At 35.3% G+C, this 16,613-nt stretch overlaps 1 protein-coding gene across 1 annotated transcript in view; it reads left to right on the forward strand.

The window, feature by feature from the left end:
- The window catches only part of WDR72 (WD repeat domain 72), a gene marked incomplete at both ends in the record, with an annotated part of 114,587 nt that overhangs the window by 16,943 nt on the left and 81,031 nt on the right, over nt 1-16,613 (forward strand). The window contains 2 exons of the mRNA XM_082321669.1: nt 803-1,023; nt 2,361-2,556. Coding sequence (XP_082177795.1) covers nt 803-1,023; nt 2,361-2,556 — 417 coding nt within the window. The remainder of the gene's footprint in view (nt 1-802; nt 1,024-2,360; nt 2,557-16,613) is intronic.

The raw sequence follows: 16,613 nt of genomic DNA on the forward strand, positions 1-16,613 counted from the left end.
TAACCCCAGTGGGCAGCTAAGCACCACACAGCCAGTTGCTCACTCCCTCCCCCCTGGTGGGATGGAGGAGCGAATCAGAAGGGGAAAAGCGAGAAGATTTGTGGGTTGAGATACAGACAGTTTAATACGTAAAGCAAAAGCCATGCATGTAAGCAAAACAAAACAAGGTATTAATTTACTACTTCCCATTGGCAGTCAGATGTTCAGCCACCTCCAGGAAAGCAGGGCTCCAGCACATGTAACAGTTACTTGGGAAGACAAACACTATCGCTCCGATTGTCCCCCCCCGCTTCCTTCTTCAGCCCCCAGCTTTACATGCTGAGCATGACACCATACGGTATGGAATAGCCCTTTGGCCAGTCTGGGTCAGCTGTCCTGGCTCTGCTCCCTCCCAGCTTCTTGTGCACCTGGCAGAGCATGGGAAGCTGAAAAGTCCTTGACCAGTGTAAGCACTACTTAGCAACAACTAAAACATCAGTGTGTAATCAACATTATTCTCGTGCTAAATCCAAAACGCTGCACTCTACCAGCTACTAACAAGAAAATTTACTCTATTCCAGCTGAAATCAGGACAAGTAGTCATCTGTCATTTTCCCTCTAAAAGATCATCCAGCTGAAGGAATAGTAGATGAAGCTCAGAGTGCAGACCTTTGTCCTCCCTTTTAGGAACATGTCCAAAATTCTTCAATCCCATGTAAAGGATTTAGTCTTTTGAATCTCCTGACTTTTAGCAAATGTACTGTAAAATATGGAAACTCTATTCTTAAAGAACAGAAATAATTTATGTACCATCTTGTTTCAGATAATCTACCTTATAAGGTTCTGAATGGTCATAGTAGCAGAGTCACTTGTTTACTTTATCCACATGATAAATCAGTAAGATTTGATCCAAGCTGGCTGTTATCAGGGGGCCAGGATTCTATCGTGATCTGCTGGGATATATTCTCTGGAGGCATCTTACAGCAATTTAGTCTGCAGTCTGGTCCAGTGAAAGAGCTCTTGCGATCTCCAGAGAACTACAAAGTAAGTAAAAGCATAATAAATGCTCAAAAAAAAAAAAAATCTCTATATACTTGTGTATTGTGTATATATATTTGTGAGAGAAAAAACTATCTGGCAATACTTTTATCCTGCAGCACTTTATCCTTAATTTACATTAATTTGTCTTGTTTGAAAGCTGCTTTTAATTTCAGGGGGTTGATTTCTTGTTAGTATTTAATTTCGGTGATTCAGAAAAACTATCCTAAAGTAATGACATATTAAATTCAAGCTTTTAACATTCTAGTCACCATTTTTAATATCGTGATTGTCAATCTGAAGTTAAAAAGTGTAATCAGTAAGGCTTAGGTGTTTGAACATAGTAAGAAAAGATTTGAACCAGTAGTATTTTAATCTAAATGTGTATGCTTGATTTTGGTTCCTGACCCATCCTTGTGGTCCTTTGCATATATCCTTTTGTGTTTTATGAGATTTAGAATAATTTTTTATGTTTTTCTTTAAGTGAATTTTGAAATAAAAATTTAGAAAATTTACTGTACTGAATGCTTTATGAAATTTTGTTGAAAAATTCTGTCCGCGTTGTATTCCCTGGGGCTGGGATTTAATCTTTTTCCTCTTAAAAAGCCTGTGAAGACATATTTCATACTTATAGTTGACTCAGAGTTCACTAACAAGCCAACATTAAGTAGTCCAAAAGATGTTTTGCAATGGCATAAGTTCTTAATGCTTGTAAGGCTCTCTTTAGCCCTTTTTCTGGAAACTAGGTAGGATTTAATGCCTGCTTCGATGGTGTTTCAGTTCTCTTTACAAGGCTGAATTTTTCCATAGGGTGAATTCCTTTGTGTCACCAAAAATTACTTGCAGGAAGGGAAGGCTTTGCAGAATCAGATCCATACAGTGTGAAATGAAATTGTAACATACCCAATTTTTTGTTAGAAATACATTGCCCTTGGCTTTTGTGTCATAAGACCAGACATAATTTTATATCACATGAACAACAGTTTGGTTTAAGGTAATTTCTTACTACTTTCTCTTCTAGGACAACTGCTACTGTATATTTGGATATATAATAACTGCTTTGATAGGCTAAGCATTGTGAATAAATGGTATTTAAATTATTATTAAAAAAAAAAAAAAAATCTAAAAATCAGAGGAGATTGTGTGTTTTCCTGTCAGGAGATCAGTTGTACACCTAGCCTGTTAAAAACAAGTTGGAGATGTAGGGTGAAATAAAACATCATTTCCTAAAATAAGTATGTTCTGGGAAAGAAATCAGTGGACAACTTTTACCAGGCTTGTTAAAATGATGTTGTTATGACTGTGGTTACAGTGTTGAAACTGAAGTTCTTTCTGTTGTGCAGTTGAAAGATCACAGCATAGTGTGCTGTGTGTGCAGTGATCACTCAGTAGCAATTCTACACCTTCAGAAGAGAGTATGTCTCTTACATGCCAGAAAGCATCTGTTTCCTGTGAAGAAGATAAAATTTGACCCTGTTGAAAATCTGCTAATTATTGGATGTGAAGATGATTCAGTTTATGTTTGGGAAGTTGAAACAGGTAATAACACAGAGGTTTTTTTTGTTCACTTTCCTTAAGTTTTGTTTGTCTGTCATGTGGTGTTATACAAACCTAATTTATAGAAGACCAAAGCAGAAATATTAACACATTGAATGTATTAATTAGAGTTTAAACATTTATATAAACAAGAAAGAAATAAAATTTTCATATGGTTCAAGGTATGTCACTAATAAAATACAATAGCTTAAGTCAGATCCTGACAATCAGATGGTTAGCTGACATTGCAGTGAATTGAGTAGAATATTTCTGGAAGCTATAAATAAAATGTAAGTTATTCTCTTTAGTTCTTACAAAGAATGAAATTCAATCAATCCCAAGTTAGAGCACAAAGTTCTGATTTCTTCAGCAAAATCATAATCTGAGAAACCTTTTGAGTTAATTGATAATCAGTTAATAGTGGAAGATAATTGCAAAGCTCACAGCTGTGTAGTCAGGAAAACTAAAGCTGAGTGTTTCAGGTTAAACTGTAGATTCCCAAGTGACTTGAGAGTGTAATGCTGATTCACAAGGGTAATAAATGTAGTTATTTGAACTTTGACCAACAGAACTGTTAGAAGCTGTAATGGTACTAGACATTACAGTGCAGTGTTTCCATGCAATTCAGAGATCCAGGGAGGACGGAAGTGCATAATGAGTCTAGAACCACTGAAATGCACGTCATATTAGTACTCTATGAAAACACAGTTTTACTAATGTAACATTGAGGTCACAATTTACTTTACAAGTTATTGCAACATGCTGTCTAGGCTGTCTGCTTTGGACAAGAAAGTGCCTTGTTTTAAAGTACAAAATATCTGTTTAATGAAGGACTTGGCAAAATGAGTACAGCATAAATTACAAGCCTGTTGTGTTAGTAAGCTCTTTAGTATCATTAAGCTACTGGCATGGGAAATGCCTTTGGTACTTATTCTTTTCCCAAATGTACTGAGTTGCTTCTTTAAAAAAAGTTTAGAATAAAATTAAGCTGAACTAACAATTATAGTAGTTAAAACCCCTTGTTTTACACTGGTGTTTTTTTCCTACAGCTACTAAAAAAATATGAAGTTATCTTATGAAGTTCACATATTTTTGCATTGCATTTTGAGATTTAAAAATTCTTTTAAATATTTTTGTTCAAAAATTTCAATAAAAAAATTAAGAAGAGAACATGTGACCTCACGGGAGACTGTTAGATTGTATATAGTGTTGTACTTATTTTTCTTTGCTGTCTTATTGTTGCTGAGTGACTATGTGATGGTTTTGCTTAGAATTTTAGATTTAGGTGCGCTGCTGGGTTGAATTTTCAAAAGTAAATACTAGACTCTGAGTTAGGATATTCTAAACTTGTTATCCTGCGTTTATTTGTTGTTTCCTGTGTAACTTTAAATTCTGTTTTCTGCTAAATATCTAAGATTCTTCTTATGTGTGTTCTGCTATTTATGTAGATGCATGTTATTACAGTTTTCAGTGCATTTTCTCCGGTCAGGAGGGGACATGGGTTTTACCTGTCTGCTCAATCCTCTTTCTGGAAGGTTTGTGGAACAGTACTGCCTTGGGATCCTTCTTCCTGTCTTGTCATTCCTCTAATCCCTTCATTTTACCTAGTCTCTGTCAGCACATCTGCAATATTGACAATGGTTACTTTCTTCTCCTCCCTGTAAAAGGAAGAATGTTTCCTCTCCAATGTGTTCTTTTCTGTTCCTAAAGGTATTACTAGATCTCATGATTACTCCCCCCCGTAATGGCAGCATGCGCTTTGTTTATGCAAATTGTATTTCTGTTAACAGTAAAACCTGTAAGCTATATCTGCCCCATACTTTAGCATAAAGTAAATAAAACACCAAAAATGAAAAATTAATTTGATTCTTATCATTGCCTAACTGCTTGTTTTGTAGCAATTGCCAGAAAGTAACCTTTACTAGTGGTAAAGTATTAAAGGTAGAAGGGAAAGATATTGTACTAGATCCCTGTTGTAACTAAGGGAAACTAGAGCAGGCATCTAAATGCTCAGCAATCATTAATAAATACACACATTTTTATGGAGGAGTTTGTAACGATGCTACTAGTCTCCAGCTGTTCTATCTACATCTTCATTGCTCTTTTAAAACTAATGTTGAAAACAGTTGAGGAAATTTAGATGGGGGAAATCTTGATATAGAATGTTCTCTTCACAGCTAAAAAGGACATTTTTCAAAAACATACAGCTGTAGGTAGGCTGTTTCTGAAGTACATATCAATTTGAGAGTGAGACATCCATGAAAGTCTTTTATACGTAAATGTTTATTAGCATTTCTTGTAGGGTCATCTTTTAACCAAAGAATTAGCATGCATTTGAAACTCTGCAGTAAAATTGAGCAAATAAATGTAACAAAGAACCACAGAATATTTTGTTTCCTTATAAATCTATTGTCGTATCTATCATTTTTAACTGATTTGCATCTGTTATTTTCTATCAGAACTTAATGACTTTGTTTAAAGAAGGAAATAGACAAGATATTAAATCTCCAAAACACTGATGTTGAGCATGCAATGATACTTTTACGATGCATTTTTTTATGGATCCATCATAGTCTGTGTTTTTTATATTTGTAGGATACAGTGTAACAGCTCCTCAGGTGCTCCTATGATGTGAATTAAGGTTAAAGCGCACAAGGTGGCAAGTCTTAATGTACCTCTTGGCAAGATATTGGATTCTAAGGGGACTCAGACCCCATATTATGTCAATGCAACACGTAATTCCCTTCTTAAAGAACAAAGAAAGAAAAAAAAAAAAAAAAAACCACAACCCAAACACAGAAACCCCTCAAACCAACCAAACAAAAAAAACCCTCAAACTTTAAGCAAAAATAACTATGCTAATGACATGAGAAAGAGTATAATTTAATCTATCAAAGTACAGAAAGTTACTTTAAAAGTTGAATTATTAACAAAGCTGTTCTTACAGCTGTAGAGGCATCATGAAAAAATACACTAGTTCATATCAAGGCATATCTTTAGTAAGACTTGTGTTGCACACGAGGGTCTGCAGGAGGATAGAAGTGTACAACAGAATTGTTCTTGTGTTGTGCACTAAGAAGGGGGGTTATGTGTTGTACTTAACTTTCACACTTTAAAGATAAACGTAAGATCTTTATTTTCTCTGTTTCAGATTTTTCACAGAAAGTGTGTATTCTCATAAAAAATTTTGAAGATTCAGGTATCCCACATAAAAAAAAAAATTGTGCGAGTTCCCAGCTTTTTACTTTTTCAGCCTTTCAGTATTCTTATTACTTCATGGAACATATACTATTAACTAGAAATAGTTCTGACACATCATAGGTATTCCAAACTTCTGGGGCTAAGTAAATAATTTCTAAATAATTCACTCTGTCATTTTTAAATTGAAATTTTTGGCTGTTGATTTAAAGAAGTCATCTGTGTAGGCCTGAGAAAAGGCAGTTCCATGGGTGGTGTTAGAGAAGGCCAGGTCTGCACTGCTCAGAAAGGTATCTTGCAGGATTAAATGGTACTTAGGCAGTGTATGCCTTTGAATTAACTCCTGACAGTGGGGATACTTTTATCCCCACAGTGTGGTGCAATGAAGTTCTTGGTTAAAAAAAACAAACAAACAAAACCCCGACCAAACAATCATTTCTTCCCTAGATTTCTGGACAGTAAATATTGTGGAGTGAATTCAGTGCAGCTGCTGTGTGTGCTTAACAACATGGAAAATGACTTGAAAATTACTTTGACTCATTAATTCTATAGAGATGCTAGGCCAAAATGCAAATTGCTGCACTCAACAATGTAAGAACTAATAGTTTCTATCACCATACAATGCCTAAAGCAGCCCGAAGAAGTTAAGGGTCTGGAGACAGAATTACATCTCAGATGTAACTTTATTTAGTACAGCTAGCTAACTTCACACTAAAGTATAATGAATTCTTTGTAAATCAGTGAGATTTAATAGCATAAGACTGTAATGGTACCATAGAGACAAAAATCGGAGTATATTTTTAACTCTCTCCTTTAGACTTAAAAATGCTGCCTATTTCAAAATTAAAGACGAAGTAAAATATGATTCTATGATGCCACTGCTCATGTATATTACATATTCAGAAAGGGTGCAGATAGTTAATAGTGTGGTTTTTAATTCCTGTTTCTGTATCTTTTGTTGCTAGTATCAAGCAAGAATGAGAGCTACAATCACCACCTCTTAAGGAATAGCTGTAACACAAGAAGGGATGCAGTTATTTGCTACATTAGCAATTAACAAATTAATTTATTTTTATTCCTGTTATGCATTGGTAACTAAAAGATGCCATCTAGGGTGAATACCTGGGAAAGCTTACCTGGATATACTGTAGTTCGTTTAATGTGAATTGTATCTGTGTTGTAGGAGAACATGAGAGGTCATGGCGTTGATTCTTGAAATTGGCCTGACCTAGATTAAGAGCTATGTAGGTGCTTCAGTGCCACTCAGGCAGACAAAGCATTGTTCAGACGTACAGGAAAGATGTATATGGCATCACAGACAAACCTCTGCAGAAACACAGCAGCCTTTCGTTATGGTTTTCATCTGTTGGCAAATGAACAGGCAGCCATGCATAGTACCACTTGCCTATACAGTTACCTGTGAGCATGTTCCCCGACTCAGTTAAAGAGGATAAAGTTTAAGTGGTAGCCTTGTGCTTGGATTCCATAATGGAAATGGACATAAGATAAAGTTTTTGTTGTTTCTATAGTCAAAAACTGTTTTTCTTTATTTTTCTTCTGGCTATGCAGTTAGCTTCATGACTGACGCTTTGCCTCTAAGTGAAAGTCAGTGGAGGACCTGATTTCATGTCAGACTCATATATCACTGTTTGCAGTTTTAAAAAAAATCTGAACAGTGTTACTGTACTAGAGGTAATGGATAACTGGGAAAACAGCCAGTCTGTTTATAATTTGAGGCTGTGGATTAAGGAATTTCCATGAATTTTTCAATATTTACACTGTTATAGAGTAAGCAATAGTTCTGTTGAATTTGATAGATAACTTTACAAAAGTTTAGGGGCATATAGTACCTATGACTGTCTTCCACTTATACTAGTTTAGCTCCAAAACTGTCCTTCCACCAGGTAATTAAGAGGATGACCCCTTAAGCAGAGGAAAGACTTCATTATGCATAACAGTTCATTGTCCAGTTTCCTATGACAGAGGCTGACACACTTCTTCAAAAAGCATTCTGAAGTTTTAAAAATATTTTAGTTGTCTTTTAGCAGGCTTTCATAAGCAGTTTTTAACACTTTATGGGGTGGGAGAAACATTGTCACACAGATTAAAATCTAAGCCAGTACTACTTCATGTGCAACTTGTTGCTCCCTCTCTTCATGAGATTGCCAAAGATACCTTATTTTACATGGTCAATGGGAAGTTGCCTGAGTACAATGGCCTGACTTTATTCCAAATAAATAGGCATTTCAGCATAGTTTATGCTGAAATGTGTTAAATATCAAGAGTATAGTTGACTTCAAGTGGAATTTACCTTATCTAACTTGAGACTTTTATCTATACTTAAGACCTCTACCTATAAGCAAGTAGTTCATGTTGGTTTTGTAATGAGCAGGAGGAAGTAGGAATAAGTAAAAGTCTGTATCTTTTCCTCATTGGCTACAAGGGGAGTCTAAAGAAGGGCAGGGGGGAAGCAAAGCTAATTGCCTGCTGCTGTTACAGGTCTAGAATAAGACAAATTGAATCCCATCCTTTTAGTCCTTTGGTTTACAGAACAAAGTAAAATTATTCTAAGTTTAAATGTTGTTATTGCACATGCATGTGAGTAGTGATATAGAAAACAATACAGAAGCCATGAACTAATATCTGTGTAGTTTAATGTATTTTGCCTAAATTTTAATATATGGATATGGCAACTTTCCATTACAGTGGAATATCCTTCCATGACAATAAATATTGATCTAATAATACATTTGGAATATTAATATAGCATGTGTACAGGATATGTTCCAAACTTGTGTGCTAGAAGACAAATATGAAAATCAATAACAAATTTTATTCTAATTAAACTGCAGAATATTTCTTCCAATAGCCACCACTTGAAATCCACTTCAATAAGGAAATTAGCTGTTATCTGTATTGCTTTTACATTTCCTAAGCAGTTGGTATCTTTGCTTTTTTTTAAAAAGGTAAATATCAGTATGATAAGATGTAGTAATAAAAGGATCAGTGTTCTGTTCTTTTTTTTTTCTTGCTGTATACAGCATATGGCTGCATGTCCACTGAGCCACATTTCTATCTAATATGTATTGAGAGTGAGGAAAAGAATGGGTAGATGTTAAAGAGCAATCTTCCTTGCTCATAGGTAACAGTCTTTATCAGAGGTAGATTTAGTCTTTCAATTAGTACTAGTTTAATATGAATTTATTCCTTGAAGTTCCTCATGCTTGCAGAATGAATCATCTACTAATTTCTTGTTATTTTCTTCTGCCTTGCAAGCCTTGTTCTGTTTTATTGTTTTACAACACGCTTAGTGTGAGTTTAAAAATAGAATAGCATCACTTAATAAAACTTTTTGTTCAGTTATCATAGTAATAGGGTTAACCTTACACTGGCTACATTGTATTTTTATACTCACCCAGGGAATGTAGATTTTTGAGAACTTCCTTGCGTCATGCTAGCCCCAACACAGAAAAAATTTGAAACATATGCCTAAAGAGTATTTCTGCTGAGGTCAGATCTCCTGTATAGTCAAAATTAAGTGTATACTTCCAATCCTTACTAGAAAGGGTCAAAACCATCAATAAATAATAGTTTGGATTTATGTAGCTAACCATGTTTTTAGAAGATTGTGTCCAGTTAAGTCATTCAGATGGCAGATGAAATACTTTGAATAGAGAGTATGCAAGATATTAAGGCACATGAATTAGGAGATGTGTTGGGCCATTACTGCACTTCGGTTTGAGAAGACGTGGTGGCTTAGTTGTCTTACAGGCTTCTTATCTGAAGACACTGGGGATTGTCTTATTGCGTTGTTATCTATGACACTGTCACTGGTGTTATTGGTAATATGCTATATTAGAATAAATTCAAGTACAGATATGGCTCACTTGCATTCATAGTATTGGTGTAAACAGTACCCCATGTGATGAGGGAAATCTGTCCAAAAGGCAGAAAACATTCTCCTTTCCTCTTTTTCAGAGGACCAGTAAAGGTGCTTTCACATGTTATTGTAGTAGTGCCATTACAATTTTTCACTACTTGTTTAGAAGCTGTTTTTTAAAAACGGTTTGTGAGCTCTGAAAGCGAAGTTCAAAAAACTTTGTGTCATATTCTGAGCCCCTAGCCTGGGGGATCTTGCTTTTTACATACAAAGGGCAATTATGTTTTTTTCATACACAAAACCCGATTTCTTAATTTTGCAAAAGCGCTGAATAACATGAAGGATGATCCAGTCCTTCAGGAACAAGAAACTCCATTAATTTTTCTGATTGAAACACATTTTTACAAAACACTTTAGATAAATTATTCATATATTAATTTCAAATTCAGTGCAGTTTTTTCCACATTGTGCTTGCTATCTGTACAAGAGCTGTGGTGATCGTGGTGATTTTTAGTATGTAATCTGTTTCTCTTAATGGCAGTGGTGATTTTACTGTACCTGCTTGAAATGTGCACTGGCTGGGAAATATAATTCATAAGATGATATTTGATTATCAATGTTATAATAAGCTTTTTATTAAGCTAATTACCTGCTTGACTTTTATTTTCCTTTCGATGACTATCCTCACCTCTGAATTGTTTATGGATCCTTATCTTTTGTGTGTTAATATTCTGTACCAGTTAATTACATACAGGACAATTTAATTAAAAATAAGGGACATAACTAAAGTTTTCTACATAAAATTGAGTTGCTAGAGATGACAAAAAAAAGACAAAAACAGATTATGAAAGTACAGTTATATAACTAACTACACTTAAGATATGTGTTTGAAGGAAAAGAAGTTTATGAAGTTCAGCTTTGAAAAGCCCAGAGATGTTAAGGTTAAGACCATTTGTGCAAATCTAATTGCACAAATCTAATTTGTGCAATTCTGCATTTAGTTTTCTTTTCATGTACCTCTTAACTCTTGAGGACAATTACTGAATAAATATTTATATAATATTTTGGTTTATCCCCACTATTTAATGTGGATTGCTTTCCCTGTTTGTGCCCTATTTGAACCCTTTTCTGAATATAATACTACTTCTTGTATTTTGCCATGTTGGTTATCACAGTATCTGAGTACTTAGTAACAATATTTTCCTGTCAAGTGCAGAAGTGTTATGATTGTCTTGGCTTCTAACTTCTGCATCTAAGCAAAGCAGGAATCCTAAAAATGACAGTGCTTTCTATGGCATTATTCTTAAACGCTCTAGGTGTTACATAATTTAAAAAAACACGTTTTGATGTATACAGTGCACCAGAGACTTGCATAAAAGTGCCTGCTACCTCAATTCAGAGACTTTCTTCGCTTTTACTACTTGTCTTTGCAAGCTTAGCATCATGTTGATACTTGTATATCATTTCTATGTGTTTATAGCTTGTTTTTTTTAATAGCGGCAAGTGAAAGACTATCACTTCCATTCACTGTAATAAGATTGACTTCTCTATGTTGTCATGTGGGGTGGATTCTGTATAGACCTCTCTTGCTTCAGTAAACAGAAAAGGTAATGGTGCTTCAGTTAAAACTGTCATTGTGGTGGGAACAAGACATCAGTATTGACAGTGAATTTCACAGAATTGTAATGTTCGGCTTTGAGTCCATACTTTAAGGCATGAAGATTTTCTGAAACACCCATGTGTTTCATGATTTTAACATGAATGATAAATGGTTTGAAACACTTTTGCTGAGAAACAAAAAAAATTCCACCAACTTAAAGTAGCTGTTAAGCATAGAAAACTTTAGCTCAAGCATTGAAAAACTACACAGGTATCAGTAAATTAAAACGGGCTTTTAATGAGATTGGCAGCCCCCATAAAATATGCAGTGTCTAACGTTAGTCAAATCCATCTGTATGATAACTTCTATTGCAAAAAAAATCTTTATAAAAAATAGACAGGAGTTCAGAAACACTCTGGAAATATTTCTTGTGATGTTAATGTCACATTGAGTAATTTAAACTGTTATATAAAACCTCTTCAATTTCAGAAGCATCCTTGCTGTGGAGAGTATGAAATTACTCTGCACGTAGTGGTGTTATAGATCAAACCTTTGATCATATTAATGGTCAAACATGCTGGAACATTTTCAAACACTGTTTAAAGATAATTTGTATGTAGTTATATATGCTCCAATATTTTTATAATTGATGCCAACCATAATAAGTCTTCTAAACCTCTGGTAAACTCTATGCAAGTATCACTGGAGTTGCAGAATATGTGGGGTTTGGTTTTGTTTTGTTTTTTAAGTAGACCCTCATTTAGTATGTCTGACAGCTCTTCTCATCTCTGAAAGAAATTAGTGATTTAAACTGTTTAAAAAACTAAGGTTTAGGTTTCAGCAGGTGGCTGTGAGGAAATGTACGGTTTTAATGAAACTTAGAACTGTATCAAAGTAAAGTCGGTCATTAATTACTATACATCTATGCCAAGATAATTGTAGAAAATTGACCCTTTTGTCCTTGCAAAATTTAGTGATTTACAGTCTCTTTTGATATCTCTTTCATTTTCCCTTTCTCTCCCTCTGTCTCTCCATCTTCCTTTTCAGGTCATTGGTCAGAATTAGATTTGAGTGGGTGAGCGTGGCCTAGCTGATAAATCCTGTGGTTGTGTTTCATATGCTGGAGGCTGTGGTATAGCTAGGGTCAAAGTCATTGCTGTCACTGCCTTTTTTTTTTTTTTTTTTTTTTTTAGCCTAAAGATTTGGGCTGATGCAAAACTCAGTTTTAGAGTCCTTGCTAACTACATCCATACTACATGCTTATTTTTTACATGCTTGGGAGCAAAAAAGCCTGGCTAAGAAAGTTTGCCTGTAGGATCCTATGCCCCTGGTCAGAAATCCAAGTCATTTATGTATTTCCAGGACTAAGATGCAGTAACTGTGAAACGGTTTTGTTAGGAAGGGGCACCAGGTCGATCTCTATGCAGTTCATGTGAGTAGGGCAATGAACTTCATCTTTAACCGATGATAAACCATAAATCTTCAAAAGTGCCAAATGGTCAATTTGTGATAAGTGTTACTTGATAGAAATGCTTATAGAGTTGTTTTAGTAAATGTTTGTTAGATATTTGGATAGTAAAATTAAACTTTTGATAAAATTGCCATAATTTGTGTGAATGAAAACATTCAAGGCTTTTGGAGAAACGCAAGTGTTTCAGGAAGAGATGGTATATGACCAATTGCTTCATTAACTTTTGTGGGTTTTTTCCAAGACACTCTGAGGTTTGAGTAAAATTTCTCTTGTTTCAGTCTAACCCTGTGCTTTAAAAAAAAGTGCTATCATTCAATCAGTCTTGTACACACACTCACACGTTCTACACATACTCAATTTACACCCACACAATATCTTTGCTTTCTTTTGTTTTAGAATTACACAATATAATATTGGTAGACAATTTGTTTAAATAACATATTCATCTTAAGTCAGGTACATCTGTGAGTGCACCCAGAATATGAGTCCTAAAGTCTGCCTGGTTATACAAAAACCCCTTTTGTGCATACTCTTTCTGATATTAGGACAGATATGTCTCATTTGATATTCCTAACAGTGATCTCTCAAACAGTTATATTGCACCTAATTTCATCATCCCTTGTAAAACTATAAAGAATAGCCCTTACAAAACTATGGCTCGAATATTAAATACCCTGTTGCATTACTAGGAGGAGTTAATTGAAGACTGTGAAAGACTTGTATCTCCCCTGTAGGGAGCTTTTCGTATTTGGAAAAAGGCTCTAGTGATTTAGCTCTTCTGTTCTTAGGTCATGGTCTGACCTTCAACATTAATAGTCAGGGCAGACACCATGAGGGCTGAGGTCTTCTTGATTTCTCTCCCCCCTCCACCTTCATGGTTAAGAGGCATCCTTAGAGAAAGGGAGAACCTGCAGGGAGTGAGCTAACCCAGCTGTGCACTATTGAACTGAGACAAGACAACTTCTTGGGCCAAGAGTACTGTAACATTTAAACAATTAACACTTAATGCAACATTAAACAATTTCTGATTTAGATGGTCTTTCTCTAAGAAAGTAGCTCTGTGAAGAAATTCAAGGTATGTTAAAGGTAACGTATGTGGTACAAATGATAACATGCAATAAGATGGAAGGTTGCCATTTTACTGTAGTTTCTCTGCATATCTTATGCTGTCACTTAAATCCCTTTCTAAAAGACACAAATGATGAGGAAATGTTTGTTAGCGTATTTTGAAAATGTGAATTGTTCAAAACAAGTCCTAAGCATGAATATAAAAGTGTTGTGGAAGTTTAGTGTTTGGGTTTTTGTTTGTTTGTTTTGTCAGCCTTAACTTAAAACTTTAACTAATGTTTTGCCTTTTCTTAAGGCATCTTATATTTTATGCATGTAAGCTTCGTGTCAGTCTGTAGCTTGCACTTGAATATTTCATAGTTACCTAAATTTCGGTCATTTTCAGTAATTTCTTATTGATGTAGAATAATAAAAGGTAGTGGAAAAGTCTGTCTCGGGGAAAAAAAAGGCAATGTCATCGTTTGCCCAATTTGCAGAAGCTAAGGACACACTCTTTTATACTGAGAGTAGTCAGGTATCTTTATATGTATACATACACATACATAAATGTATGTACTTTATGTATACGAGGTGGAACATGTATGGAATTGAGCTGTATGTGTCTGTGTTTAAAAGGATCAATTTCCTATGGTTGATAATTGATCTTCATTCTTACCATTAATAATGAAGTAAGATTATATATATTAAAACAAACAAACAATCAAAAAAACCCCAAACAAACAGTGGAAATGAGAACTGATTGACATGGTCAGTGCAGTCAGACAGAAGACTTATATCAGGGAGGGTTTTCATTCCAGACATTAAGGGACAGATTCTTATCTTCATTCCATGTGTCAGATGGTAATAAAGAAATAAACAGAAACTGCTCACATCTCTTCCAAGTTCAGAGCTGGCCACTTCTTTTGTTCAGCCCAGTTCAGCACATTTACAGTATCTCAGCCATTCCTGTTACAGGATTATTGTCCTTTGCTGTTTAGGATAGCTTAGATGGAGTCAGGGAGAGAACAGGGGAGTTTTAATGTTCTTTCTTCTGGGGTGTTGTGTCTGCAGCAGAAATCCTGAGATGAGGACTGGCTGCGTTGGAGAACTGCTCTTTTCACCTACATATGTAAACTTGCATTATATATGATATTCCAGTAGCTTTCTTTGAATAGTTCTTCATTGCTTTCTTTAGCTGAAGGATATTCTGATAATAGTTTGCTAATGCTATTCTGAAAATTTATATTCTGAAGAACGTCAGTTATGTATAGCAGTTGGACTACATGACAGAAATCTTCCAAATGCAAAAATCGTTATGGAGTGTCTGCCAAGACACTCTACATGCTCTGGTGTACATTGCTGTAGTCACAGGGCATCTCCATTGTTAATCTATACCTATATGTAAAATATCCTTTTAAAGATTATTAGATTTTAATAGGCTGGGTTTTGTTTGATCTACCCCATTTCTATTTGTTAAATTGCATTTACTTTTGTCTTGATACTGGTTGGAAGTACATGTGCTTACTTAATGCAATGTTTGTTCCATCTGTTTTGGGCCATTTGATATTAGAGTGGTAGCACTAGCAGTTAGGGGAAATTTTTTCGGTGAAGTGCTTGACCACTGTCTTGGAGCAGGATGGGTAGACTTGCAGAATTCAAGCATCTTCTAGTGAGGGACATAAGATTTCTGTTTGCCTGACTCTACCAGCGTAGAAGAAAGTGGGTGGGAGTTTCTTTTCAGATGAAATAGGTATTTATGGAAAGGAAGATCTTGACAGAAAATAAAACAGATCTTGACGGAAAATAAAACAGCTAATATTACAGATGATACTTGTTCTGAAAGGTGAGTTTTTTGTTTTGACTACTAGTAAAGAAAAGGATTTGTTCTTGACCATGTGCTCTTTTTAAATAAAATCAATTCTGAAACCATTTTTCATTCACAGATCACTGTTATGCTGTAAGATTCAGCTGAGTTATAGGTCACAGCAGCACAGCAATATTGAGGATTTTCAATACTTTAGCTGTGACAGCAACCAGAAAGCACTGGAGCCTGATGATATGGCAAGTCATGTGATGTCAGTGAATACCTCATCTTGAGGCAGGATAATATGCATGACCTCCCCAGTAAAAGCACATCATTCAGTAAGAGCAGAACCTGGAGAACTGTGTGGACAGTGCTAACACGAAGAGACACAATTTGTAGTACTTGGTCCAGAAGAATAAGATGTTGTAACAGTCTCTAGCCGGTCACATCTGGTGGTCCAAAGCTGCCCAGGAGAGTGAAATACTCCACTCTTGTCTGTTCCTGAGACTTGGTTGCCATGGTCACAGCACTAGAGAGATAAAGACTTTCTTTTCCTGTATTTTGTATGTATACTAGGGGGTCATAGCAGTAGTGTTGCTGCTACATAGAAAACCCTGCCTTTTCCATTTCATCTATTGTTATTTTATGCTCCCCAATCAAAAGCTTTTGGGCTCATTTGTGTTTAAAATACTTCAGGTTTGAGAGTTGTCTTTATTTCTGTCCTCTTTCCTATACTCCCATGTACAGGCTCTTTTTATTTTTATTTTCCTTTTAAAATCAGAGACAACATGTTCCTAATAACTGTTTCTGGAACAATAACCACCCTGCCCCAGTATTCTTTTGACTGTTTGCAGTGGTCTGAATATCTGTGTCACATACACATGTTTCTCTATCCTTCTCCCCCACCCCCTGTTTGTTTCTCTTAAATATGTATTCAGGAATCACAGAATACAGATATCTTCCTTTATTTTGTCTCTGTCACCTACTCACTCTGCAAATGAGTATTTTGGGCTCTTCAGAACTGTAAAGTACACTGGATAAAATAAATACTTTGTAATAC

The sequence above is a fragment of the Platalea leucorodia genome, assembly GCF_965183815.1.
Source record: "Platalea leucorodia genome assembly, chromosome: 9".
Classification (NCBI taxonomy): Eukaryota; Metazoa; Chordata; class Aves; order Pelecaniformes; family Threskiornithidae; genus Platalea; species Platalea leucorodia.